The sequence below is a fragment of the Alnus glutinosa genome, chromosome 4, assembly GCF_958979055.1.
Source record: "Alnus glutinosa chromosome 4, dhAlnGlut1.1, whole genome shotgun sequence".
Classification (NCBI taxonomy): Eukaryota; Viridiplantae; Streptophyta; class Magnoliopsida; order Fagales; family Betulaceae; genus Alnus; species Alnus glutinosa.
Genome location: NC_084889.1, coordinates 26,520,664 through 26,547,043, shown reverse-complemented (window position 1 = coordinate 26,547,043; position 26,380 = coordinate 26,520,664). Strand labels below are relative to the sequence as shown.

Below are 26,380 nucleotides of genomic sequence, written 5' to 3'. Positions count from 1 at the left end.
GAGAGTTTGTTGTGGTTTCCCAGGGATAAGGATTTTGTCAGGTCGTTCAGGGAGGGGTCAAAGGTTCTCATTGTTAGACGAGGCGATAATGTTGCTGGTAGATTCTTCGAAGTGGTTGTTTACGCTGTGGGGGGTCGGAGAGGGTTTATTTGCATCCCTGAAGGATACGAGGGGCGGGGTTGGAGCAAATTTGTTCTTGAGCTGGGTAAGGTCAAAGATTTTCTCAATGTTCCGGATGGGCATGGCACGGTTCGTTTAGCTTCAGTTCCAGAGAGGACTCGTGGAGCAGGTGTGGATGTCAAGGAAGTTTCTGTCCCCTTTATCCCGGTTGGTTCTCCCAGGAAAAATGGAGTTTCTTCATTCGTGGAAGTTCTGCGTAGAGGTGCAAATTGTCCGGGGGTGGAAAAGAAACTGCCTCATCCAGTGGCTCCGGTAGATGAGAAGCGCCGTGTTCACTCGGTTGAGGAGGAGCTGTCCCGAACAGAGAAGCCATTGGAGAAGGATTTTTGTGACCGTTGTGGCGCAGAGAACGTGAAGGATGGGATGGGTGGCAGTCTGTTGCCTATGAAGTTTGCTGCTCGAGGCAAGGGTGGTAGCTTCTGTGGTGATTCTGAGGTTTATCAGCTGACAGGAGTAGAGCACACGTTTCCCTCTCTTTTGTTGTGGAAAAGCCAGCTGGAGAAGCTGAAGGCTGATGTGGATCAAGCTCTTAGCAGGATTTGTGAAGGGCTTTTCTCGTTTGGGCCTGGGTCTAAGTCTAAGTGTATTGGGCGGAAGAAAAGAATTAAGAATAGGAAGAGAAGACTGCGTTGGGTTCCGAAAGCCCCGATACCCAGTTCTTTTGACCCGTTAGCGGAATTGGTAGGGCGTCCTGTGGTGGGTCCGTCGTCGACGTTGGACTGCGGCGGGTCTAAGATTTCTCCGACAGTCTCTGAGCCTCCAGGTGGGTCATGTCCCATGTTAACGGCTGGTCTCTTTGTTTCGGAGAAGCAGTTGTCCAGTCCCGTGCAGGGCCCTCGGCCTGATTCTGTCGCAGCGGCTAGGAAGGATGGAGCGGGTCTGTCGGTGAGGATGGGTTCTTCTCCGGTGACTCCAGAGGGTTCCGGTGGGTCGTTTTCTTCTAATGCTGTCCAACCGGAACCTTTTTATGGGGCTGTTCTTGGTCTGGAGGGTCCGGAGGCCAATCTTGCTGTGGTCGACTCTCTGTTGAAGGCAGAAGATGCACTGGGGGTCGGGGCTGTTTCTGACCCATCGGACTCTTTGGTTTTTTCGGATCTTTCTCCCTCTCCTTCTTTGGTTTCTGGCCCTCTCGGTTTGAGGTCTAGGAATGGGCTGGTTTCTGTTTTGATCTCTGAGGGGGATGGTGTTTCTTCAGTGGGCATTCCAAGAGAGCAGGAGGGCTTAAAGGAGTTGTCCTATTTCAGCTTCCATTCTGATTTCAGGTCTGTAAATGTGGAGGGTGGGGGGATGAGGTGGAGGGTTTGGGCCCATTATTGGTTTTGCCTTTGGCAGTGGAGTTGGACAAGGATTCTGCTTCGAATGTGTCTCCTAGTTGGGTGATGGAGAGGGTGAAGGGTTACTACAAACTAGTAGGAGTGTCTTGTGACCAATTTGAAGATAAATTGTTGGCTTTGTTTGAACAAATTGAAGCCAAGCGGGACCAATCTTTGGTTGATTCTTTGGCTTTGGTTACCTCTGTATCAGGAGTAAAAGGCCAGAGGGAGATTAAGCGGCTGGACTGTTCCATTAACTATGAAAAGAAGGGAGAGCAATCTTATAGGAGGAGAGGAAAGGGCAAGGGCGTGTCTTGTGTTAATGAAGCTTAAAATTCTTTCTTGGAATGTAAGGGGGATTAATGAGTTGGATAAAAGATTGCGTATTAAAGGGCTCATTAGAGAATGGAAGGTTGATTTGGTGTGTTTGATGGAAACAAAAATGGAAGTCATTACTAGAGGGGTGGTTCGTAGTTTATGGGGTTGCCATCATGTGGATTGGTGTTATATGGGGGCTTGTGGGGCATCAGGTGGGATTTTGATTATGTGGGATAGGAGGGTTGTGGAGAAGGTGGATGAATGCATGGGAAGGTATACTTTAGCTGTTTCATTGCGTAACGTTGAAGATAATTTCTTATGGGCTTTTGGGGGTGTGTATGGGCCTAATGATGATGGGGAGAGGAGGGTATTGTGGAATGAGATGGCTGGCTTGATGAGTTGGTGGGATAGTCCGTGGTGCTTTGGGGGTGATTTCAATGTGGTGCGGTTTCCGAGTGAGCGATCGGGAGTTGGTGGTTTTTCTACTGCTATGGGAGATTTCTCAGAGTTCATACATGGGCAGAGTTTGGAGGATATTCCTCTCCAAGGAGGGCAGTTCACTTGGTCCAATAATCAGGTATGGTCTAAAATTGATAGGTTTTTGTTATCTCCGGAGTGGGAAGAACATTACCCTGATGTGTCGCAAAGTCGTTTGCCTAGACTTTTATCAGACCATTTTCCTTTGATGTTGGATTGTGGATCGCATAGAGGGGGGAAAAAATACTTCAAATTTGAAAACATGTGGCTCAAATCTGTTGGCTTTGCAGAACAAGTGCAACGTTGGTGGGAGTCTTATGATTTTCAAGGCCTGCCGAGTTTTGTGCTGGCTAGCAAGTTGAAAGCTTTAAAAGTGGACTTGAAGATCTGGAACGGGAGGTCTTTGGTGATGTAGGGAAGAAGAAGAAGGTATTAAAGAGCTAGAGTGTTTTGAAGAAGCTCGGGGGTTAGTGGAGGAGGAGAGGGTTCAAAAGTCAGACATGATCAGGGAGCTGGAAAAAACTCTCCTGTTTGAGGAGGTTAATTGGAGGCAAAAATCTCGGGCTCTGTGGTTGAAGGAAGGGGATAATAACACCAAATTCTTTCATAGGGTGGCCAATTCGCATCGGAGGTACAATCATGTGGGAGTTTTGAGGATCAATGGGGCTTTGTCTTCTGATCCGGTGGTAATTAAGGATCATATTGTTAATTATTATGACTCCCTGTACACCGAGCAGAGTTCGTGGCGGCCAAGGGTGGATGGTATTTCTTTCTCCTCCATTGATGCGAATGAGTGTCTTTGGTTAGAACGAGGTTTTGAGGAGCAGGAGGTGTGGGAGGTGGTGCGGGAGATGAACGGGGATAAGGCACCGGGTCCAGATGGTTTTTCTATAGCTTTCTTTCATAAATGTTGGGGGGTTCTCAAAAAAGATATTATGGCGGTATTTTCAGAATTTCATAATAGTTGCCAGTTTGAGAGGAGTTTGAATGCAACTTTTGTTTCCCTTATTCCTAAGAAGGCTGATGCTTTGGAGGTTAAGGACTTTAGGCCTATCAGTTTGGTGGGAGAGGTCTATAAAATTATTTCTAAGGTCCTTGCTAATAGGCTCAAATTAGTGTTGGGAAAAATTATTTCGAACTCTCAGAATGCTTTTGTTTGGATTCGGTTCTTATAGCCAATGAATGTCTGGATAGCCAAAGGTGGTCAGGGGAGGCCGGATTATTGTGCAAACTGGATTTGGAGAAAGCTTATGATCACGTGAATTGGGATTTCCTCCTTTACATGCTTCAGAGATGTGGGTTTGGGGAGAGGTGGAGGAAATGGATTAAATTTTGCGTTTCTACGGTAAAATTTTCCATTTTGGTTAATGGCGTCCCTTCTGGTTTCTTTCAGAGCTCACGGGATTAGGCAAGGTGATCCTTTCTCCTATGCTGTTTGTAGTGGTTATGGAAGCGCTTAGCAGGATGTTGAATACGTTTATGCTCCAAGGCTTGCTTTCAGGCTTCTCAGTGGGCTTTATGGGTAATGAAGCTTTAGTGGTGAATCATTTACTGTTTGCGGATGATACCTTAATTTTTTGTGGAGCTCAAGCCGAGCATGTTCGAAATTTGAGGTGTATCTTCTTATGTTTCGAAGCGGTGTCAGGGTTGAGGATCAATTTAGGCAAATCCAAATTGGTCCCTATTGGCGAGGTGGAAGATGTAGAGTCTTTGGCTCATATTCTGGGTTGTAGAATTGGGTCTCTGCCGATGACTTATTTGGGTATGCCGTTGGGGGCGTCGTTCAAATCTATTTCTATTTGGAATGGGGTTATTGAGAAGGTGGAACGAAGGTTGGCTAGTTGGAAGAAACTGTATTTGTCCAAGGGTGGTAGGGTAACTTTGATTCACAGTACTCTTTCTAGCATTCCTACTTATTATTTATCTCTGTTCTCTATTCCTGTGAGTGTAGCAAAGAAACTGGAGCGGCTTCAAAGGGAGTTTCTGTGGAGTGATTTGGGTGATGAGACTAAATTTCATTTAGTCAATTGGCATCGAGTCTGTACTCCAATTAAGGCTGGTGGACTGGGTGTTCGTAATGTTATTAATTTTAATCAAGCCTTATTGGGGAAGTGGATTTGGAGGTTCTCTCAAGAGCGTGATGCTTTGTGGAGATCGGTGATTGAGGTAAAGTACGGGAGTGTGAGGGGAGGTTGGTGTTCTTTACCGGTTACGGGGCCTTATGGTGTCAGTGTTTGGAAGTTTATTCGAAGGGGGTGGGATAGTGTTGCCAAGTTTTTGCGTTTTGAGGTGGGAGATGGGTCTCATATTCGCTTTTGGCATGATCTTTGGTGTGGGGACAAGCCTCTCAAGCTCTGTTTTCCAACTTTGTACTCTATTGCGCGTTCTCCTGATACTTGGGTGGTGGATAATTTGTCTATGGTTGGAGGCGTGGTTCATTGGAATGTTCTCTTTACGCGCTATGCTCAAGATTGGGAGGTGGAGATGGTGATGTCCTTCTTTGATCAGTTATACTCTACTCGGGTTCGACATGGGGAGGTTGATAGGGTGGTGTGGAATCCTTCCAAGAGGGGGAATTTTGAAGTGAAGACTTTCTACAATGCTTTAGTTTGTCACGAGGCGGTCTCTTTTCCTTGGAAGGGTATATGGCGGGTTAAAGCTCCAAAGCGGGTGGCGTTCTTTGTTTGGACAGCGGTTTTAGGAAAGATCTTAACTCATGACAATTTACGTAAGGCGTGGTATTGTGGTGGTTGAATGGTGTGTTATGTGTAAAAAGCATGGGGAGTCCGTTGATCACCTTCTTCTTCATTGTGATGTGGCACGGGTTGTTTGGAGTTATTTTTATAGCTTGTTTGGGGTGGAGTGGGTTATGCCTAGTAGTGTTGTGGATTTATTGAGGGGTTGGGGAACTTTGCTGGTTCGTGGTCCTGTTTTTCGTATATGGAAACAGGTTCCTTTATGTGTTTTGTGGGGCTTGTGGCGTGAGAGAAATTCTAGGCTTTTTGAGGATGTGGAGTCTTCAGTTGGGGCTATTTGTAGAAAGGTGCTTAATTTGTTATATCTTTGGGTGTCGGCGCATAGCCCGGGTAGTTTGTTGTTCGCTGACTTTTTACTTTCTTGTTCTTTCATTTCCTCTGTTTAGGGACACTTTTGTATACTTCCTGTGTACTAGGATTGCGCCCCTCTGCGTTTTTTAATGAGTTCTTACTTATCAAAAAAAAAAAAGCTTTTTCTCTAACTTATAAACTCATCCATCGGTATATAATTATTCTAGTAGACGCATTTGATTTAAACAAAAAAGGAAAAACAGAAAGTGTCTGGAAACAGTATTGTGGATGCTAAGTTCACTCACCGGTGCATCCAAAATTGTAAATCTTGTCGTCTCTGTTTCAAAGTGACCTCTTCCAACTTCAACAGTCTTCCCCTGCAATCAGCATTACAAATTAGTTAAATAAGGTAAATACAGGGTGAAGACGATAAGTTATAAGCATTATGACCAGAAATGTTTCCCCCCTTCGAATAAAACTCATAATACTTATCAACAGATACTATTTATGAATAAAAATGTTCAACAGAACATAACCAACAATATATAGCCAGGCTAGTTATGCAAATTCTATTAGCATAAATTGGACTCACACCTTGATTCTCTCCTCTTCATTAGTGTCCATAATATACGCCATATACCTAGCACAATAACAGTAGTTGTAGTCAGCCAAGGAAAATGAACTAACAGATGATTACCATGGGCTATGGATTCAAATTATATAATTACATGCAATTTCAACCAAAAGGATTATTTATCACTTCAGAGATATTCATGCATCAGGGGGAAAGGAGATCAAAGGTGAAAAGGGAGGGTGGAGGATAACTAAAACTACAAAAGCCATAAAATTACAAATATGCAAAAATAAAAATCACAACTAAATTTCCACTAATTCCTGGTGAAGTTTGAATCCATATTAAATAAATATCACTATATGGAAGTTGTGCCAAACAGTGAAAAGTCCAGACTGGGGGGGGGGGAATTTTAAACTAGTACTCCATGTAATTTTCATATGCTTGCCAGGTAAAATGACAAAGGTGGGGAGTTTTGGTCGGGACCATGGTACCCTCAAGGCATATGTGTGCATGTGGTATCTTTCCAAACAAGATGAAGTATGCTTATTACTCAAGATATGCAGGAAGATTAATAAAAACAGTGGACTCAAGGAAAAAAGAATAAAAAGATTGTATCCACTGTCACATTTCAGTAAACTCAGTACATACATTTCAGAAACTTGTTGGGAAATATGGATATGGCAAGGCAATAGTACTTGAAAGATTTGAAAATACTTGAAAAAAAAAAACGAAAAATCTTCTAATACAGGGGGAAAAAAAATACCTACCATGCTAGCATGATATAATCTACAAATATTATCATATTATATGTATTTAAAACAGGTGATAATTAGCTTACAAATTCAGTCTTTTGTCGGAAATCAAGGCCTGATCATTCCATCCTTTATGAGAGACTAAAACAACCACAACAACATCTGACTCCCTTTGATAATCAGATCATCCTTCTTTCCTGTTGTTTAGCTCTATCCAAGGCTATATAGTCCTTCAATGGGTACGCAATCATTTTGCTTATTATAAATCTGATGCAACCAGCAAAGATCACAAGAAAAACCAAGATCAAGTACCCAAAGATTCTAGAACTGTGGTCTAGTTTCAATATGGGGCCTCATTTTTTACTTTAGTTACTCTTTTGTTAGAAATTTGCTTATAAAAAGCACTCTTTCCAATCTACCTATGTACTACTTGTCTCTTTTTCTCATTCCTGCTCGTGTGGCCAATAGTATTGAGAAGCTCAAACGAGACTTTTTATGGGGAGGGATAGGAAAAGAATTTAAATATCACCTGGTTAGCTGGGACAAGGTTTGTTCTCCGATCTCTGAGGGAGGGTTGGGGATTAGAAATTTGAGGATGTTTAATCGCGCTCTCCTAGGTAAATGGTTGAAGTGCTATGGGATTGAGAGAGATGCGTGGTGGAGAGTAGTGGACGACTCCAAATACAACAGTTCTTGGGGCGGGTGGTGTTCCCCTAAGCCAGCAAGAGCCTTTAGGGTGGGGGTGTGGAAGAACATCAGAAAAGGTTGGGATTCTTTCTCAAGCTATACTTGATTTGTTGTGGGGGACAAAACCGATATCAGCTTTTGGCATGATTTGTGGTGCGGGGACACGGCTCTTAAGATAGCTTTCCCAGCCTTATTTGGTATTTCTCGAGCGTAGGACGCCTTTGTTGCGAACAATTTGGAGTTTCTGGGCAGTGCCAACCAGTGAAACGTGAGCTTTACTAAAATGTCCAATTGTATCCTTAGCATGGTGCGAAGGGCTAGAGAAAAATGATCACGCCTCATGCTGGATGGGTGTGAGGGGTTGTGGTAGGAGCAAAGCCAGCTGCCATGAGTTGGTCTATCTTTCTAGAAAATGTGTCCACCTTGGTGGTCACATCCACTTGATTGCTCACCTCGAAAAGACCTTCGGTTTTAGGAGCACTAAGAGTAAGCATCCTACGACTAGATGAAGCATGTTGTATTGAATTCTCACCAAGATTCTCAAAGAGAGTTTATGCTTCATTCTCGCTTTTCAGCATAAAAGTATCCTCACATGAGGCATCCACCATTTGTCTATGAGGCTCAGTCAAGCCATCATAGAATCATTGCACAAGTTGCCATCTTAACACAGCGTGGTGCAAACACTTCTTAAGAAGGTCCTTCATCCTTTCCAATGTCTCATAAAACAATTCCCCTTCACTTTGGGAGAAACCAAAGATGGCTCTCTAGATTTGGTTGGTCCTTCCTATGAGAAAATACTTCTTAAGGAACTCTTGTTGCATTTGAGTCCACGAAGTGATCGTGTTAGCTTCCAAGGAATTAAACCAATATTTGGCTTTATCTTTGAGTGAAAGGGAAAGAGACGCATTTTCAAAGCATCCTCTGAAAAATTCTGCATCTTAATGGTAGAGCAAATTTCGAGAAATTCACAGAGGTGCTTATAAGAGGCGCACAATTGGGAGGTGAATGTTTTTGCTTCTTTTCTCCAGGTGCTGCATTCAGTTAGAGTGCGAAGAGACAGAGAAGACAAGTTGTGGTGGGTCTCTTCCAAAAAAGGTTTGTTCTAGGTTAAGTCATTCTTTTGCTCCATGGCCTGTTCTAGAGGTAATCACTTTCCCTGGAAAAGTGTGTGGTCAGGCTCCTTCAAGGGGGGCTTTTTTGGCGTGGTCAGCAGCAAGATTCTTTCCCTGGATAATCTCAGAAAGCAGCATATTATCGTGATAGACAGAAGCTACATGTGTAAGAAGACTAGGGAGTCCGTGGATCATCTTCTTCTTCTATGCTATTGTTCCCTTCTTTGCTTTGTGGAGTTTTCTCTTCAGTCGTTTCAGGTTGTTCCGAGTTATGACCAGATGGGTTATTGACTTGCTTGTTGGTGGTCCTCTGGAAGGCCGAGGAGTGATGCGGTGTGGAAAATGGCGACTATTTGCCTCTTTTGGTGCTTATGGAGTGAAATGAACAATAAAAGCTTTGAGGATTTGGAAAGGTCCCTTTTTTTTTTATAAGTAGGATTTGGAAAGGTCCTTGAAAGAGGTCTTATCCTTTTTCTACCATACTTTGTACCTTTGGACTACAGCTTATGTATACCCTTTGTTATTTAGCTTTGATGTCTTTCTTGCTCACTTTTCTCTTTCTAATTAGGTGTTTCCTTTGTATATTCTCAGTGTACGAAGGCGTGTCTTACACTTTTATTGAGATTGGTTTATCACTTGTAAAAAAAAAAAAAAAGTTTTATTAATTACTCTTCATTGTCATTTAAGAGTCTTATTATTCTAGGAAAAGGATTGGAAATAACCTATATGCAGGCTTTTTAGGTAATCTATCAAAATCATAGAGATTTAATTCAATAAAATTCCATCAGCTTTCTCAAAGCTTTGAGGGTGTGATTGCCTTCTTTCTCCTGGTATGATCACTTAAAAAATCTAGGAGAGATTGCCTAGGGTTTATCTTTTCTTTTCCTACTTCGATTCATTGTTTCCACACCAAACAGCCATCAAATTCCTTAAAGATTCATCAGATCCAATCTTTTCTACAATCTAACCGCCCCTAAGTTCTTAGACATTAAATCCCATCCAGGAAGCCTTCAAGAGCTTATCAAGAAACTTAATCCAGTGATGAGTTCCTTAAAGATCCTACATCAAACTGGTAATTTTTTTTTTTTTTTGTCCTGCCCCATCAATGCAAGTAACTCCAAAGCAAATTCTCTATTCTCTTAGCACTTTCAGCACAAATCAAATCACTTCTTGCAGAAGCTTCATTAACGGCCCATTATTCTACAACCTATCCAGTAAAAATAATCCTAAATGGATTTTATGACCAAATTAAAATGTTTCATTCTAGGGAAAAAAGCATATAATGCTGCTGACATCTTTTAAGACAATCTCATATGCACTTCTCACGTTTTCCCCTAAAGCTACGCGTCTTCTTCTTCTTCTTCTTCTTCTTTTTCATGATAAGTAGCTATGCTTCTTCTGCCAACTATACATAACGTCCTCGTAAAACATAAGTTCTCAAGAGAATTTAGGCTTTACCATTGAGCTCTAGTTGACACTCCATTTCATCAGAAGTCCATTACATGGTTGCCGGTGTTTAATAAATCGCTTCAAGTCGCCTAACATGTCCCGTCTTTCCCATTCGACAAATGTATAGCCCTACTAATTTGGGACACTAAAGTTCTCTATTGTGACGTCTCACATCGCTTGGGTATCATAATGAGATTGTGATTATATGTATATTCACACCCTTCTTGAAACAACGCTTTTTAAAGCAGTATATACTGTCCATTTTTTACTCCCATAAACCAAACTTTCCAAGAGGTCACCTATTTTAGTACTACTCTCACATAAGCACGCTTAACTGCGGAGTTCTGATAGGCTCTTGGCCATCATGACTTTAAAATGCGTTGTGTCAAGAAATGTGCGAATATACATATAAGCACATCATCATTTTCATACCCAAGCGATGTGGGACGTCATATACACATAAAACTAATAGTAAAATAATAACCAAATCTACCTTCTTGAATGTTCTAACATACATTGTCAACCTTAATTAACAACTATGAAATGAAGCAAGGTCTCACCAGCTTTCTCTACTTTTGTCCTTTGCTTCTTTTTCATATTTTTGGATTGTACGATCATCCACCTGACCACTGAGAAAAAGTATTTGGCCTCCAATAGTGGACTTACCAGCATCTACAACCAATACAGAAAACATGATTATAAATCTATGAAGCATAAAATAAGAATGGATCAACCACATCTAAATACACTACAACAAAATTTAAAAAAAAAATACAAAAAGCAAAGGTTTATGAATAAACAATATACCACGAAAGCAATAATTCCCCTTCTTCCCATTTCAATCACCAGCTATCCAAAACATCAAAATTATGGGACTTAATGAAAGTCACAGCTACCACATCTAGCTACAAATTCGATCAAATTTAGGCTATTATGAATCAAGTCCTTATCACCACAAGGGGGAGACAGTGAATCCCATTGTCCAAGACAAACTCCTACGGTTCTAAGCATGGACTATTACTTGGTGTGACTTCAGTGGTCAAACACTCGCGGTCCTACAATTGCCCTACAATTGCTTGTATACCAGGGTTGTTTTGGAATGTTTCCAATTTAGTAAATTTGGCTGTAGCAAACTTCTTAATAATATGTATCTGTTGATTATGTTCGCCCATCCACTAACCTCACACTTACCAAAACTTTTAAGCCTCCTAAATACATCATGATGGGCTTAGGCTTAACTCGCTCGCTCTGCGCATTTCCCACTTAAAAGATACGGCAGTTATTGGAAATTGGCGGAAGATAAGCCCATTTCACACCAACTAAACGTTCCCACAGCAACCAGAAGAGAAGAAACCACTGAATCTAGAGAGAGCATATGTTACTACCAAAACCTCACATTTAAGAAGCCTGAGATATTAGCATTTCCATGATCCCTTTCGGTTCTCACCCAATAACCAGATAATTAGAAAGTTGCATCCACCCTATCATCTCACACTTTCAACTGCCACCTTGTTACATGTTACTAGATATTTGTAATGAGTTACATCATAATATTTGGCATAGCAGCACACAAGCCTGTTAAAAACATAAGGAAATCCATCTAAAGAATATGCAAATAAAAATAAAGCAAGCAAAATCCAGGACAACTCAGGGAGTCACATTCCAGCGAATGCTCCCCATTTAGTATACAGTCTAGCTCAATGCAATTTTATCACACCATCTTAACCATCTTTGAGACTACGATCTTTTGCAAAGTAATTACATTTAAACTTACCAAGCTAAGCAGGCTCCATAGGGACAATCAAACCTGTAGTAACATCCAACTTTAATTGTAGAAAACATAATTTTTTTTAATAAGTACTCAATAATTATCATTAAAAGCGTAAAGGCGCCTCTAAGTACAAAGATTTCCAGAAAACATAATTGAACTTCATAAGAAACCTAGAGATCCCCCTTCGCCTTACATGTCCCCTAAAGCTTAAATTCTTCCGCACAACCTAAAATTAGCATTAGATTTCTAGCATTGCACATACATTCTCATATTTTTGTGTGATTTTGCTTTTCATTCTCAACCTGATCAAGACAATACAGCAAAATATGTTTTCATTTCCAGACGTAAGAGAACAAAAAAAACTCCATTAGCACAAGATTGGTCAGGGTATGAGGGCTACGAAGTATTACTCTCCTCCCCTCTCAAAAACTTATAAAAAAAAAAAAATTTAAAAAAAAAAAAAAAGAAGAAGAAGAAGAAGAAGAATAAGAATTAGAAGAGAGCGAAAGAAAAGCAAGTCATAATCACTTATCTCAACTACTGCTATGTCAATTTGTATTGCAGACAACACACCAGCCTACATTATCTATGACAAGATCGATAATCACTCAAAGATAAACATCACAAAAGATAGAATATATCCTGAAGCCAACAGTTTTAAATAAAGAAAAACCATGAAATGGATCAACCTACCAACATGGCCAATAAAGACAACATTCAAGTGCCTCTTCTTAGAAACCTCCTTCTCAACCACTGGTTTCTTATCTGAGGCAGAGATTTCCTTATCTTTCACTATGATTCCAAGCCAAGAAGTCAGCACAAGTAAAATTATGATTGGATTAAATATTTAAAAAAAAAAAACTAGATATAAAACAAAAGCTAAATTGCACATAATTATAACCAAAAAGTCAGAATTAAAAAATACTTGTGCAAGCACCTTTTTGTTCAACCTGCACTGCCTCTTTATGGACATCTTCCTTCGAATCTGAAACCATCCAAAGCAAAACAAAAAAAAAAATGAATAAATAAATAAATCTCTTCAGTTGAAGTTTTATGAACTAAAATCATGACTAAGGCAAATATTCCTTGTCTCAAATAGAACTTCCACCCGTCACAAGAATGGGTGAGCAATGGCTTTTTGGATTCAAAACCCACTAGGTCCACGTTCAACTTACCAATTAAAAAAAATGGCAAATAAAATGAAGGCAGCTTGAATCAGTGAACAAGTGATCAACATCTAATAAATATTTCTTTTTAAGGGAAAAATACTTTAGCCCCCTGAACTACCACTACATTTTATTTACATGTATAAACTTTAAAAAGTGACATTGGGGCCAACATACTATCATCGCGTGTCAAATTACACACTTTTGCGTTTTTCTCCCCAAAATACCTTTGATGTTATAAAAAATAAGAACTTAAAAAATAAAAGATAACCATTTGAAAAATAATTACGGGGGATAATATGAAAAGGGCAACCCCTTTTTGGCATTTTCATTTTTTTTGTTTAATTTTTAATAATTTTAATTTTTTTACCATGGTTATTTTTTAATAACTATAAGGTTATTTTGAAGAAAAAAATGCAAAAGAATCTAATTTGACACGCAGTGGTGGTGGGGGGCTTCGATGTCACTTTTTAAAGTTTTGAACTGTAAATGAAATGTGGTGATAGTTCAGGGAGCTAAAGTATATTTCCCCTTTCTTTTTATTTTATCTCTGTGGGGAAACAAAGCAGGGGCTGGTTTTGCCCCAAACAAGAGCAAACAACCATCTTCTCAAACAGCTCCTAACGTTTCAAACTCTAAACAATCACTCCCAACAAATATACCTAAATGATCCATAAAATAAAATGCAGGTCATAATCCTTGGTTAAATTCCTAACCATTACAACTGCGGATTAAATCATCCTATGAATCATAGGATTATTCATGAAGAACAACTACTCATAAGCAAGCAAATTGTTTTTTGTTGATAAATTCCCAACTTCAATAGACAGCACGAGCGCAAGACATTCCTACCAACATTTTACCAAGGTTGCTTGAAGCTACAAAAGGCATAATTCACGTTAAAAGAATGCAGGACACCCCAACCCCCAGGGTAAAGAGCCAAAAATTTCTTCAAAACAGCAATTCTACACCCTCATGCCTATCAATCAAAGGACCCACATAATAGCAACACAATAAGGATTCTCTAATTCCTCCTATTTCAAAACATACAAATGCATCTCCTCAAATACCAACTAAGCATATTCATTAAATGTAAATACCTATAAACACCCTATTATAAGTTCAAGGAACCTCCATAGCCATTTACCAAGAAGAGAATTGTCAAACAACATGAGATTTTTTACCCCCAACCATCCTACTACAGAACAAATAGTCTTCCAATTCACCAGGTGGAACTTGGATTCCTCGCCTGGACCATTCTAAATGAAGTCTCTGAAGACGCTCCAATCTCCTAGCAATGCTTGCTGGTAATGGGAAGAGGGATAAAAACATAGGTAGACTGGATAAAGTGCTCTTGATAAGAGTTGCAAGCCATCTGGTTGTGTTTAGATGCAGCTGCAACTCCTCTATCCGAGCCTTCTCTCCTTTGGGATCCCGCATGGACAGGTAGATCTTCTTCCAACTAGCCAACTTTCTTTCTTTTTTTCCATTTTTTCGAATACCCCATCCCAAATGGTTTTTGATTTAAAAGAAGCACCCAGAGGAAGACCCATACATTCAAGGGGAAGAGACAAGATGCTACAACTGAGAATATAGGCCAGCTCCTCCCAATGCGGTACCTCCCCTACTGCTCTACTAACTTAGATTTCCAGAGGTTCACCTTCAAGCCCGAAATAGCCTCGAAGCAAACGAGAATGTGACCCAAACATTCATGGAGGTTTGTGCAAGAGGAGAATTCTTCATGGAAACAGGTGATTGTTGAGAAGTATGGGGTCCAAAGAAGGGGTTGGTGCTCAGAGGAAGCACGAGGGCCTTACAGGGTGTCTTTGGAGGATATTAGAAACTGTTGTGGGTCTTTCTCCAACCATGTCTCCTTCAAGGTTGGGGACGGATCCTGAATTCACTCTTGGCATCACATGTGGCGCAGAGAGGTGGCTATGAAGTACTCATTCCCAAAACTTTATTCAATAGCCTATAACAAGGAGGCCTTGGTGTCAGACTACTAGGTTTCCTCTAGCTCCTCTTATCCACTTGAATCCGAGCTTCATTTGGAAGGCCCAAGAATGGGAGCTGGAATCCCTCAACTCCTTTCTCAATCTATTATACTTCTCGAAAACCCATCTGAGAGAGGTGGATAGTATGCCATGGACCCTAGCTAGTAGACACAATTTCGAAGTGAGGAGCTACTATAAAATGTTACAAACTGGAGAGCATTGTTTGTTCTCCTGGAAAAGTATTTGGAAGGTTAAGGCCTCTCCCCACATTGTTTTCTTCTTATGGACAACAACAAGGGGTAGAATCTCACGGTTGATAATCTAAGAAGGCGGGGTTCTCTCTTGTAAATTGGAGTTGCCTATGCAAAAAGGATGAGGAGTCTGTAAATCACCTTCGCATTCATAGCGAGTACAATAGTGATCTTTGGCACTTGGTTGTCCAATTAGTCGGAATTTCGTGGGCTATGCCTTGCAACATCCTAGAGCTGCTTCATTGTTGGAAGATCCAGATGCGGGAATGTCCCAAATGAGCCATCTAAAAAGATATTCCTGCTTTCTTAATAAGCATTTCGAGATAAAGGATCGGTCTCTTTTTTAGGATTGCGAGCCCAACGCGATTTCTTTAAAAGCCTCTTGTTTTAGATCTCTTTTAGATTGGGTTGATGTACATGTTTCTAACTTCTCCTCTTCGGATGTGGTTAATTTTTTAGATTGTACAAGCTTACAGGGTGTTCGGTCTCTTGTATACTTTTCGCATACGAGGGCTTTGCCCTTTTCTTGCAATAAAATTATGATTCATTAAAAAAAAAAACATTGCAGGAGCATTTACTAGTGCACAATTAGCCAGGTTACTAATCGGATATGACTAGATAATGCTATAGAATGTACAGATTTAGTTAACACTAACTTTTTTTTTATAGGAAAAGTTTTATTAGAAAAAGCGTAAGGCGCCCCTAAGTACACAGAGAGTATACATATGAACAACCAAAGCCAACCCACCAAAAGCACCCAACAAAACCCTAAAGCCCAAAAGGATCACCTAAGAACAGCCCACAAAAGAACCCAACAAAACCCACAAGGAGGCAAGCCCTAAAAACCCGAAAACCTCTAAACCCACGAGGGCACAAAACCCTACTACATGAGAGCCTTACCTTTCCCGCGCCTAGAAGGAGCGCTTGCAATACCGTAATTAATGGAACTTTTCAAATTCAAAAGCTCCCTCTTTCCTTTGATCTTTTGACGTGCTATCATCTTGTCCCGATGAAATTCATCTTCCATGGCATCAAGGATTGCCAAAGACTCCTCGCACTGAACCCCGTCCAACGACCAGTCTAAGGGCAACCCATCCCAAAAATCACCATCCTTCTCCCAAACAACTAACTCCCCATTAAGATCATACCCGACAGGCCAATCCTGAGAATGAGAAAAACCATTGCCCTCTACGGATGAAGGAATGATGCGACCTCCAGGTGGGGAGTGAAGCCCTATCAACCCAACATCCTTGGCCTCATGAGACGCGGTAGGGGCTATCGTAGCCAGGCGAGGGTTGAGGAACCCCTTTCAAAGGAAACCCTTCTTCGCAGAACCCACAGAATTCTTCAACGGAGGCACTGCAGCTACTTCCTTTTTAGCAAAACAGATAGGCGTCTTTGAAGCAACTAGGGAATCTGCTAACAACCCCTCATTCCACTTCACTGAGTGACCTTCCCTGAGCTCCCTAGCCTTCCGGTAATAGCTCTGGAAAGGTTTAATAGACTGTACCGCGAGAAGAGAAGAACGAATCTTCTCACCCAATTCAGCCGCCCCTGAGAGAGAAGGAAAAGGGAAGAAAGGTTTAGTCAACCCAGCACCAACACCAATTGAGTTGCTAGACAGAAGGACAGAAGCATCGAGACTAGGCAGCGTGACGGATTCAGCCGCTGGAACGAGAGGCAGATGGCTCGACACACTCCCAGACGATGACAGCCCCAGAACCACCCCAGATTCTGTCCCTGACGAAATCTCCCGCTGAATCTTCGTCAAACCCATTCCCACATCTCCAGCTGGAAAAAGTTTCCGACAGCTAGGCCCACCCCCAGAAGAAGACAACCCCGAAATCAACCCAGAGTCCGTCGGTGATGTCGTCTCCGGCCGAAGAGAGCACCCCAAAACGACCGTCGGCACGGGACCCACATCCTCGGAAGTTTCTGTCTGAAACGATGCTTTGGTTTTGATTTAGTTAACACTATTGGAACCATTATCCTATAAACTTATTGTTTGAGCACAATCTAATTGCCTGATCCAGGTCACCAATGAGATGGGGTAAAATTATGGTAGACAAAATGAATCTAGGAAGACAATTTAGGAAAAAATAAAATAAAATACAGCTGATCACCATTGAGCTATAATTAAACAAAGTTGGAATTTATGTGAGATTCGGTTAGTATTTTCTATACTCCATAGATTACATTTCATCAACAACCAGAATGATTTTTAAAACATAAATATAGGTCGACCCATTTAGCTTGAGGCTTAGTTCAGTTGATTTGAGTTGTCTTTATAGTTTATACAAGTAGATCGCTGTGAGCATAAGTGGAATCAATATAGCTGACAATCAATCATTTGTATTCTAGACATGGGGTGAAAGTAAAATTGAAAATCTAATTATGGCCAATTGGGGTTAAGGATCTAAGAGGTCAATGCCTACCAGCAAAATCGTACTATTTTCTTCTTATTTTAGTGCACTAAAATTTTAGATCCATGATGAACAAAAAACAGGGTAGAAAATAAATATTAGAGATCAACGCAGCAGGACAACAGCTCCTACTGTGCAAAATATAAGAATAGCATCAACTCTACTCCGCAGAAGGGAGAATATTACATCTAAAGATATATGATCAAGGAGCTGCTTGGTAACCCATTGTAAAATTTCCAATTCCCATTTCACTCCTCCCAAAAAAATCAAATAAAAAACATTCTAACTTTTTTACACTTTTTACATCACATCAATAATTTTTTATTACTATTCAAATAAAAAAACCCACTACAAAACAAAACTTTTTCACTTTTCTATAAAACATTCTCAAATTTTATATCACATCAATCACTTCTTACTACTATTCAAATAAATATTCCATTTCCCACTTACTTACCAAACAACTTCCAAGTCTTATTAAGTCCATTGAATTAACAAAATGAAATAGTTTCACTATCATAGCACACCTGAACACGCCATCACAAATTACAACCCTATGCAGGTATAATGAACCCTTGTAAGACAGGCAATGTAATTGTATTACCATGCAATTTTCTTTCCTGTAGACAAGTGTTTCCCATGCCCATTCATGTATCCACTTTAAGAATTATCATACTTGAACTATGTTGGAATATCTTTCCAATTCAACATCTTAATTTTCATTTAAACCATTCAACAGTTTCCCCATTTCAATACCATTTGAACTCAGCCTGAAATCACATGAAGTTGAAGAGAAGCAGAAAACATATTCGTGACGTATAAATCACACAGTGATATACAAAGCCAAAACGAAATAAACAATCTTTCACACTAATATACAATAACAATGGACTAAGTAAAACTTAAATGGGACTGCCAACCTTCCTCCATCTTATCCACTTCCTCAACTTCTTCTGCCTTTGCATCCTCAGGATTAACAACCCCATTATTTTCTTCTGCTAAGTTCCAATCACAACATAGACAAAAACATTCAAACGAAGAAGAATAATCAACCATCCATATTATTTATTGAAACCAGTTTATGTGCCATCTCAATAGTACCTGCCGAGTCAAGCTGCAAAGAACGTATCTCCTCCTCAATATCTATCATTTGTTTCTCATCAGCATCTACCATTTAAAGAAGTTTAAACAAGTCATTTCCATTAATTTCTCAAATTCACCACAACCTCAACATTAATACCCTGAGAGAAAAAGTAACTCCAATAATCCAAGCTCAGCTTAACTAATTATAATTTTTTAATGAACAAAAATAACATAAGATAAGGTACCAAAATTCAAATTAATTCAATTTTTTCTTTCGATTTTCTCATAAACCAAACGGAGGATATTGGAATCCCCTGAAAAATAAACAAATAAATTTGAACCCAAAAAAAAAAAAAAAAGAAGCGATAACAAAAATTGACAAAATTTACCGAGAAATTCAAATAACACTAGGATAACTCAGATCAGAGCTCAGATAATTCACAAAGATCTATAACAAAATTACCTCAAAATTTGCGTGTGCGAGTGAAAGTTTAAAACACAAATTCAGATAAATAATTGAAAATAAAATAGAGTCCGAGAGAGGGGGCTGGTAACGTACCCATGGTGAAGTCGGCGCTGCGGTTCTGAGCGGACACTAGGTTTTTTGTGAAAATGAGAACCAGAGAGAGAAAAGAAGGGTTCTACTGTGAAGGAAGCGTGTGGGATCGGGTGGGTCTGGAACTTACGATTAGCGTGCAATGGGTGGGGTGTTGTTCGCTTATATATATATATATATATATATGTGTGTGTCAATGCTGCTGTTGCTTATTCACTCATGTTAATCGGGTTAGAATGCGGTTGGGGCTCCAGTCCAGTGGTGGATTCAACCGGTTTTTTATTTTTTTTTTAGGACTGCTATATTCCATCACTTTTATATCTCTATCCCTTCCTAACATGACACTCCAAATCTATCATAAGACTTGTGTCTACCTCTTCCTTTTAAAATTCTTTTCTTCATTCCATTTTTCCTTTTCCCTGTTATCAAAAGAAAAAAGAAATAAAAAAGTGTTGTTATCTCACATCGAAAAGTAAAGTGGAGTGAGATGGCTTTATAAGTTCCTCCCTCTTTTTAAGAGATAGGCCATTTTGAAAAGATGTGTTAGATCAAGTTTGTAAAACTGTCTGTCTATCCCTTCCTCTTAAAATTCATTCAATGTGTTGTGACTTCATCTCATTTCCCATTTTTCCTGTTATCAAAAAAAAAATCTATCATAATTTTTCTTTTATATCAACGACTGATTTAATAGTAATGAAATAGTGATTTGGTATATAGTATTTTTTTTTTTTTTGTAAAAAATATAAAATTAGTCCTTATAATTTATCTTATTTGTAATTAGCTCAATGTGGTATCAAAATGAACTCATTAGTCATTGAGGTAGGCAAAAAAAAGAAAAACAATTTGCTCCCTACAATCAAATCTCGTATACTAACTTAACATATTCAGTTAGTGTGATATGTGAGAGCTAATAAAATTGTGACACATGTCATATTTAAGTCATTGTCACGCTAGCGAAATCTGTTAAATCAGTGGACGAAATTTTATTATGGGGAGTAAATTGTTTTTTTAACATAGCTTAGGGTCCTCTATGTTCATTTTGATACCACATTGAGCTAATTACATATCAGGTAAACCACGTAGACTTATTTTTCTCTTTAAGGTGCTCAAAGGGTTTTCATTTTGCAACAAATCTTTGTGTTGTGGATTTTTTATTATTATTATTATTATTTTGTAAATACATCATTCATTAAACATGAGAAGGCTTACAAAAAACAAATAGATCAAGATGGGTGGGCTCCCCAAAAACATAATCAAATGAAAGTAACAACACCAAATTTAGAAACAGCAAATAGGAAATGGATGTCTTTTTTTATCCAAAAGGCATCAAAAAGGTTTCAGTCCTTTATATATTGAACAAAAGCCAATGAATGGGTTGCATAAGGCGATAAAGGCACCAAAACAGAGAAGGACATGGGCGTGACTCTCAAGAGACTCTTCAACTCTACCTGATCTCCCAAAGAAAGGGACACGAGCAGATGTATGACCCTCAAGAGACCGTTCAACTATACCCGAGCAGGCAGGGGCATGGCCCTCACGAGACCCTTCAACCCTACCAGAACAGGTGGAGGCATGACCCTCTTAAGAGACCCTTCAACCTTATCCAAACCTCTACTAGGTAAAGTAAACAACAACCCTCTCCCAGAGGTTGAGAGGAGGGGGAGGCATTGCTTCAAACATAACAAAAACTCCAGTAATACGTCTCCATCATAAGATACAATAATAAGATCCATGGAGACCATAACCCAACTGAAAAAATAAATATTGACTTATAACAACCAAGTGTGTGTGTTTGTGTGCAACAAAATATCTTAAATGCTGAATATAAAGAAGACAAGATATTTGTTACGAAGTGGAAACTCTGTGAAGAGAAAAACCACTCCGGGGCAGCCAAACCCAGGATTTCTACTATACTGAAAACAAAGCTAGTTACAAGATACTCGTACTCACGTACCCTTATGCAGTAGTCATACCTTTAACTCTGACACAAAGCCCATCGTGAACGCTTCCCAACCAAGTCTCCTACTTGAAGGGGTCTTCAATGGATTCCTTTACCTTAGGGCCAATCTCTAAGATAGACTTTACACGAACTGTTGAGCACACATCGGCAACGGCTTGAGAGCTAGCGAATCTTCGATTCTCCCTAAACACCCTCTCAAAGCACTATGGAATTCGATACAGAATTCATACAATTGACAAGCCTAGGGCCCTCTATTTATAGGTTTACAGAAAACTTAAATCTGTTGAGATTCAGACTCTAGCTATCGAGCGTCCGGACGGAAGATAGCTACATAAGGACGGTCTTCTGCAATTGCCTTTCAGAAACAGCGCAATTCTATCCTTATCAGGTCCACGTCATGACGGCTTGGCCGAGCGTCTGGATGGTCTTCGCTATAACTCCTTTCTGCGTTCGAACAGAACACTAGAATATTCTGAAATGCTGGACAGCGTCCGGACGTGTTGCCACGTCATCCGGACGACTTGCAGAGACTTCCTTAACAGTGTCGACTTCTGAAATCCAACTCAGTGTAGAATTATGATTGACCTAGCGTCCGGACGTCTTCAACATAATCTGCTAGACATTGCGGGGCGTCCGAACGCCTTCAAAGGCTCATCCAGACGGTTGCACAGAAACCGATTGATTTGGCTTGGAATTTGTAAGGAATCTTCATGGACAACTTCTAGAAGCTTATGATCAGTCATATGCTTTGAAATGAACACTGTTTGAATACATGAAGACTCTGAATAAGAACCGATCATCCTGTTAATTTGCAACCATTACATAAAGTGTTTTTTGTCATCCAGAATATAGCCAATATAAAATACTAACAAACTCCCCTTTTGGCCATTCTGGAACAAAAAACACTTGACCGGTTTGGAAATACATTCCCAGTCCAAAACAAAAAATACTCTCTTTTTTTGTCTAAAAAGGACAAAGGGTAAACAAAGTATAAGAGAAAACCACAATTACTAAAATTCAAAACAACAAGAATAATAGTAAAGTGTCTCATCAATAGCTCAAATCAATATAAGAGAAAACCAAAACCTCAAGTCACATTTCCTGAATTTGAGCCACTTCGGCTTCTTGCTCCTGAAGCCGGGAAACCATAGACTGAAAATTTTCAGTCACTTGAGTCTTCTAGCCCGAAACTGATTATCTGCAGAAAGAAATCCTCTAGACAAGTGGTCTGCAAGATGATAAAGAAGATTCACCACTGAATCTCTAGTTGGTGCAGATCTAGAGGAAAAGGTTATGAAAAACTCTGTATGAGCAGGGGAAATGAGCTCATCTAAAATTTGAGATCTCTAGAACATATGATTTCAATACTGGTCTGTTTTCCAAAGAGCCCTCTGTCTAACACTGTGCTGGAAGCCGCCAGACAACATATTCCTGAAAATATTTAAACAGAAATCTATCCAAAAATAACACCACAAGGAAATATTAGATCCTGTTAGTTTCAAAAAGAATGTGGTATTATGATGGCTATCAATTGGATGCATAAAGAAATACAAAAGTAGATATAGCAATCCAAAAGACACAGATTAGTAATATCCATCCAGCATAAAGACAGAAAAAGATATTAATGCACAATCTCTCAATTCATAATCAATTAAAGATTCCAATATTCTAAAAAGAACAAAAGCTTAAGAGAATAAGGAAAGTCAAAGGAAATACTTGGGAATGAGAAAAGATGTGCAGAGAATGCCAAAATCTAGGGATAAGTCCGAGAGAAAACACACACAACACAACATGATAGAATAGGCAAAAAGTAGTGTGTGTGTGTGTTTGGCAGAGAAAGCAAAAGGCTCACGTCCGGACATGGTATATACTCATCCAGACGGCATGTTGTCAGATAAGAGATCGACAGAGCCGAGCACGTCCGGACGCAAGAACATGTCCGTCTAGACGCTTCACACTAGAAGCTGAAAAACATAGGGAAATATGCAAAAAAAAAAAAAAAAAAAAAAATCCTAACGTTAGCTTCAGAACACGCATGTATAAATAACTAATAAAACAGTCAAATAGCATTTCAAAAATATTCCAAGATATAATTGAGAGTTAAGAGTCAATAAGCACAAAAATTTCCCTGCATATAGAGATTTTTCAATAGTAAACTTAACTCATACAATGCGTGTGTGTGTGAAAGCTTTCTCAATAAGGTATGAAGTTTACTGATATGACTTAAAGCAACCGAATTTTCTAAATAAAAGAGAAAATCAATGTCATATCAGTCAAAAGTCAAATCTTATTTTATTAGGGCTTAGCCACCCTCATCTGATACACTCTCCATAAGCTGCAGCACTTTTCTTTTACTTCGTCATTTAGTGACCGTCTATTTCTGTAATGATTTGGTCACTGACTGTTTCTATAGGAACAAGTTTAAGAACAGATTTATAGCACAAAAGCAGTGGATCTTTTTATTTATCTATATTTATTCAATTTTGAATGCTTTTTATTACTTGGTGCTGCAACCTAAAAAGAATGCCAGAATTTATGGGTTCTAAGTTCAACTAGCGAGTTGGTCAATTTGACCATCTTAGCAAAAAAAATGCTCTCATTAGAATTTCCAGAAGCTAAAAGTCAGAGTGAAAAAAAAAAAGTACTTTAAGGGAGCCTTGGATAGTGCATATTTTCATCGCATGAGAAAAACAACTATCTATCAAATAGACGAAGTATGGAAACTTTGCAGATATCAAACAAGAACTCTCAGTTATATAAAAGCAAAAAAGAGTAATGCACGAAGAACTGATACATCAGGTAAAAATACATAAGATATCTGAAAAGCTAAATACAGGAATAAATATCTGCATCTTTCTCCCCCCCCCCCCCCTTCCCCCTTTTTCAGAAAAAGGGAAAAACAACAAAAACATGCTTACACAGAAAAGAAGACGGTTTAGTCCAAGCATGTAAGATAAGAGTAAACCTGACCTCAGGGAGAAAGGTTTGACTATATCAAAACAGAAAAGCAGTGACATGCTTTCTCTGTCATCCCTAGGATGTACTTGCAGAAAATTCTCAAAGCAACCAAAAGAAAATCTAGGGATATAAAAGGTGGTTCCTCAAACAGAATGTAAGGCAAAAAAAATAGGATATATAAGATATGATAATCAATGCAATGCAAACATACCTAGTATGCACTAGATTTACAAACCAAAATCCTAGGCATGGTGAGACTGCACCTATACTAGGTGAGTCCACTCCCCGTCAAGGGGTGAATGGTCTCATCCTTTCTGACCTAACCCTGATGTACCCGTGGTAGATGTGATCGGGTATTGCTCATACTATCCATTCTCCTTAGCATCCCTTGTAACAAGCTCAGCAACCTTTCATAGGCATGGTTGCTATCGGGCTTTTGCGACTTTTTCTTGTAGTGATTTGATGTGTTCTTCAGAACAGATCGATGTTGTTGCCACTGATGCCATGAAACCTGATGTCCTGCCGAAGGTAGAGTACCTAATGTGGTCTTAGTAGGCAACTTCCTCTGAACCTTCTTCTGCTGAGCTTGGAACTGTGGACATTTGGGTCGGATGTGACCGGTGATGTCGCAGTGATGACAGGTGGGCAGGCTTCTTTTGTTGGAATGCTGCTTGACTTTCTCTGCAAAAATATGGTTAGCATTCTTACAAACAATATTGTCCTTACCTTTTATATGTCTCCTATGCGGAGGGACATATTTTGATGAAGAAGAATCTTCAACTTCACTTTTCCTCAGAGCATCCTGCTTAATCCAAGGCTTGTAGGATTTCAACAAATAACAATTTGGCCTAATATGACCAATCTTCCCACAATTATGACACTTAGGAATAAACTTACCTTGTATTCCTGATTCCTTGGAGTTAGGCATCACATGATTAGTTAAGCAATAATTATCTAAACAAGCTGTATCTTCTATCACATGCTTAATATCAATAGAATCTAATTCAGAATTAGAAGCATGTGAAGTAGAAGTACTTAAATCATTAGCAATTAAATCAGGCATGTTAGAAATATATGTATGAATACAAAGCATACTTTTCAAATTATTACTAGAGAATTTTTCCAAGAGATCATCTGGTTCTTTTAATTTATTCTCTAGTGCATCAACAGTATCAAAAAGCATAGTATTATCATATTTCAAAGAGTCAATCAAAACATGTGATTCAGATAATTATAAAATCAAATACTCTTTTTCTTGCTTAATCTTCTTGAGTTCTCTATTAGATTTCTTAAAGAGTTTACCTATCAAAATGGTATTTTTAGAGAAATCATAAAAATCATCTTCGGAGAACTTAGGAAGATTTATGTTAGAAGAAGTCATGGATCACATTTAGAAAATAAATCCAAACACAAATGTACCCGCTCTAATACCAATTGAAAAAATAAATATTGACTTTGACTTCTAACAACCAAGTGTGTGTGTTTGTGTGCAACAAAATATCTTAAATGCGGAATATAAAGAAGATAAGATATTTATTACGAAGTGGAAACTCTGTGAAGAGAAAAATCACTCCTGGGCAGCCAAACCCAGGATATCCACTATACTGAAAATAAAGTTGGCTACAAGACACTCGTACTCACATACCCTTATGCAGTAGTCATATCTTTAACTCTGACACGAAGCCCATCGTGAACGCTTCTCAACCAAGTCTCCTACTTGAAGGGGTCTTCAATGGATTCCTTTACCTTAGGGTCGATCCCTAAGATAGACTTCACACGAAATGTTGAGCACACACCGGCAACGACTTGAGAGCTAGCGGATCTTCGATTCTCCCTAAACATCCTCTCAAAGCACTATGGAATTCGATATAGAATTCATACAATTGACAAGCCTAGGGCCTTCTATTTATAGGTTTACAAAAAACCTAAATCTGCTGAGATTCGGACTCTGGCTGTCGAGCGTCTGGACGGAAGATAGCTACGTTCAGACGGTCTTCTGCGATTGCCTTTCAGAAACAGCACAATTCTATCCTTATCAGGTCCAAGTCCGGACGGCTTGACCGAGCGTCCGGACGGTCTTCGCTATAACTCCTTTCTGCGTTTGAATGGAACACTGGAATATTCTAAAATGCTGGACAGCGTCCGGATGTGTTGCCACGTCGTCCTGACGACTTGCAGAGACTTCCTTAACAGTGTCGACTACTGAAATCTAACTCAGTGTAGAATTATGATTGACCTAGCGTCCGAACGGTGTTGCTCTGTCGTTCGGACGTCTTTAACATAATCTGCTAGACACTACGGGGCGTCCG

General features: G+C 39.5%; 1 protein-coding gene across 4 annotated transcripts in view; it reads right to left on the bottom strand.

The window, feature by feature from the left end:
- LOC133865900 (uncharacterized) overlaps positions 1-19,305 on the bottom strand; it is a 35,353-nt gene extending 16,048 nt beyond the window's left edge. For 2 of the 4 annotated variants that reach the window (XR_009899826.1, XM_062302413.1), the window contains exons 1-8: positions 19,157-19,305; positions 18,616-18,681; positions 18,435-18,512; positions 12,618-12,665; positions 12,374-12,472; positions 10,470-10,581; positions 5,930-5,975; positions 5,641-5,712 (exon numbers count right to left, since the gene is read on the bottom strand). Coding sequence is in view for 3 of the 4 variants with exons in the window: in XM_062302413.1 (XP_062158397.1) it covers positions 5,641-5,712; positions 5,930-5,975; positions 10,470-10,581; positions 12,374-12,472; positions 12,618-12,665; positions 18,435-18,512; positions 18,616-18,681; positions 19,157-19,160 (525 nt within the window). In the remaining variant the exon portion in view is untranslated. The remainder of the gene's footprint in view (positions 1-5,640; positions 5,713-5,929; positions 5,976-10,469; positions 10,582-12,373; positions 12,473-12,617; positions 12,666-18,434; positions 18,513-18,615; positions 18,682-19,156) is intronic. The other 2 variants (XM_062302414.1, XM_062302415.1) reach the window with 2 other exon arrangements.
- Between the last annotated feature and the right edge of the window lie 7,075 nt (positions 19,306-26,380).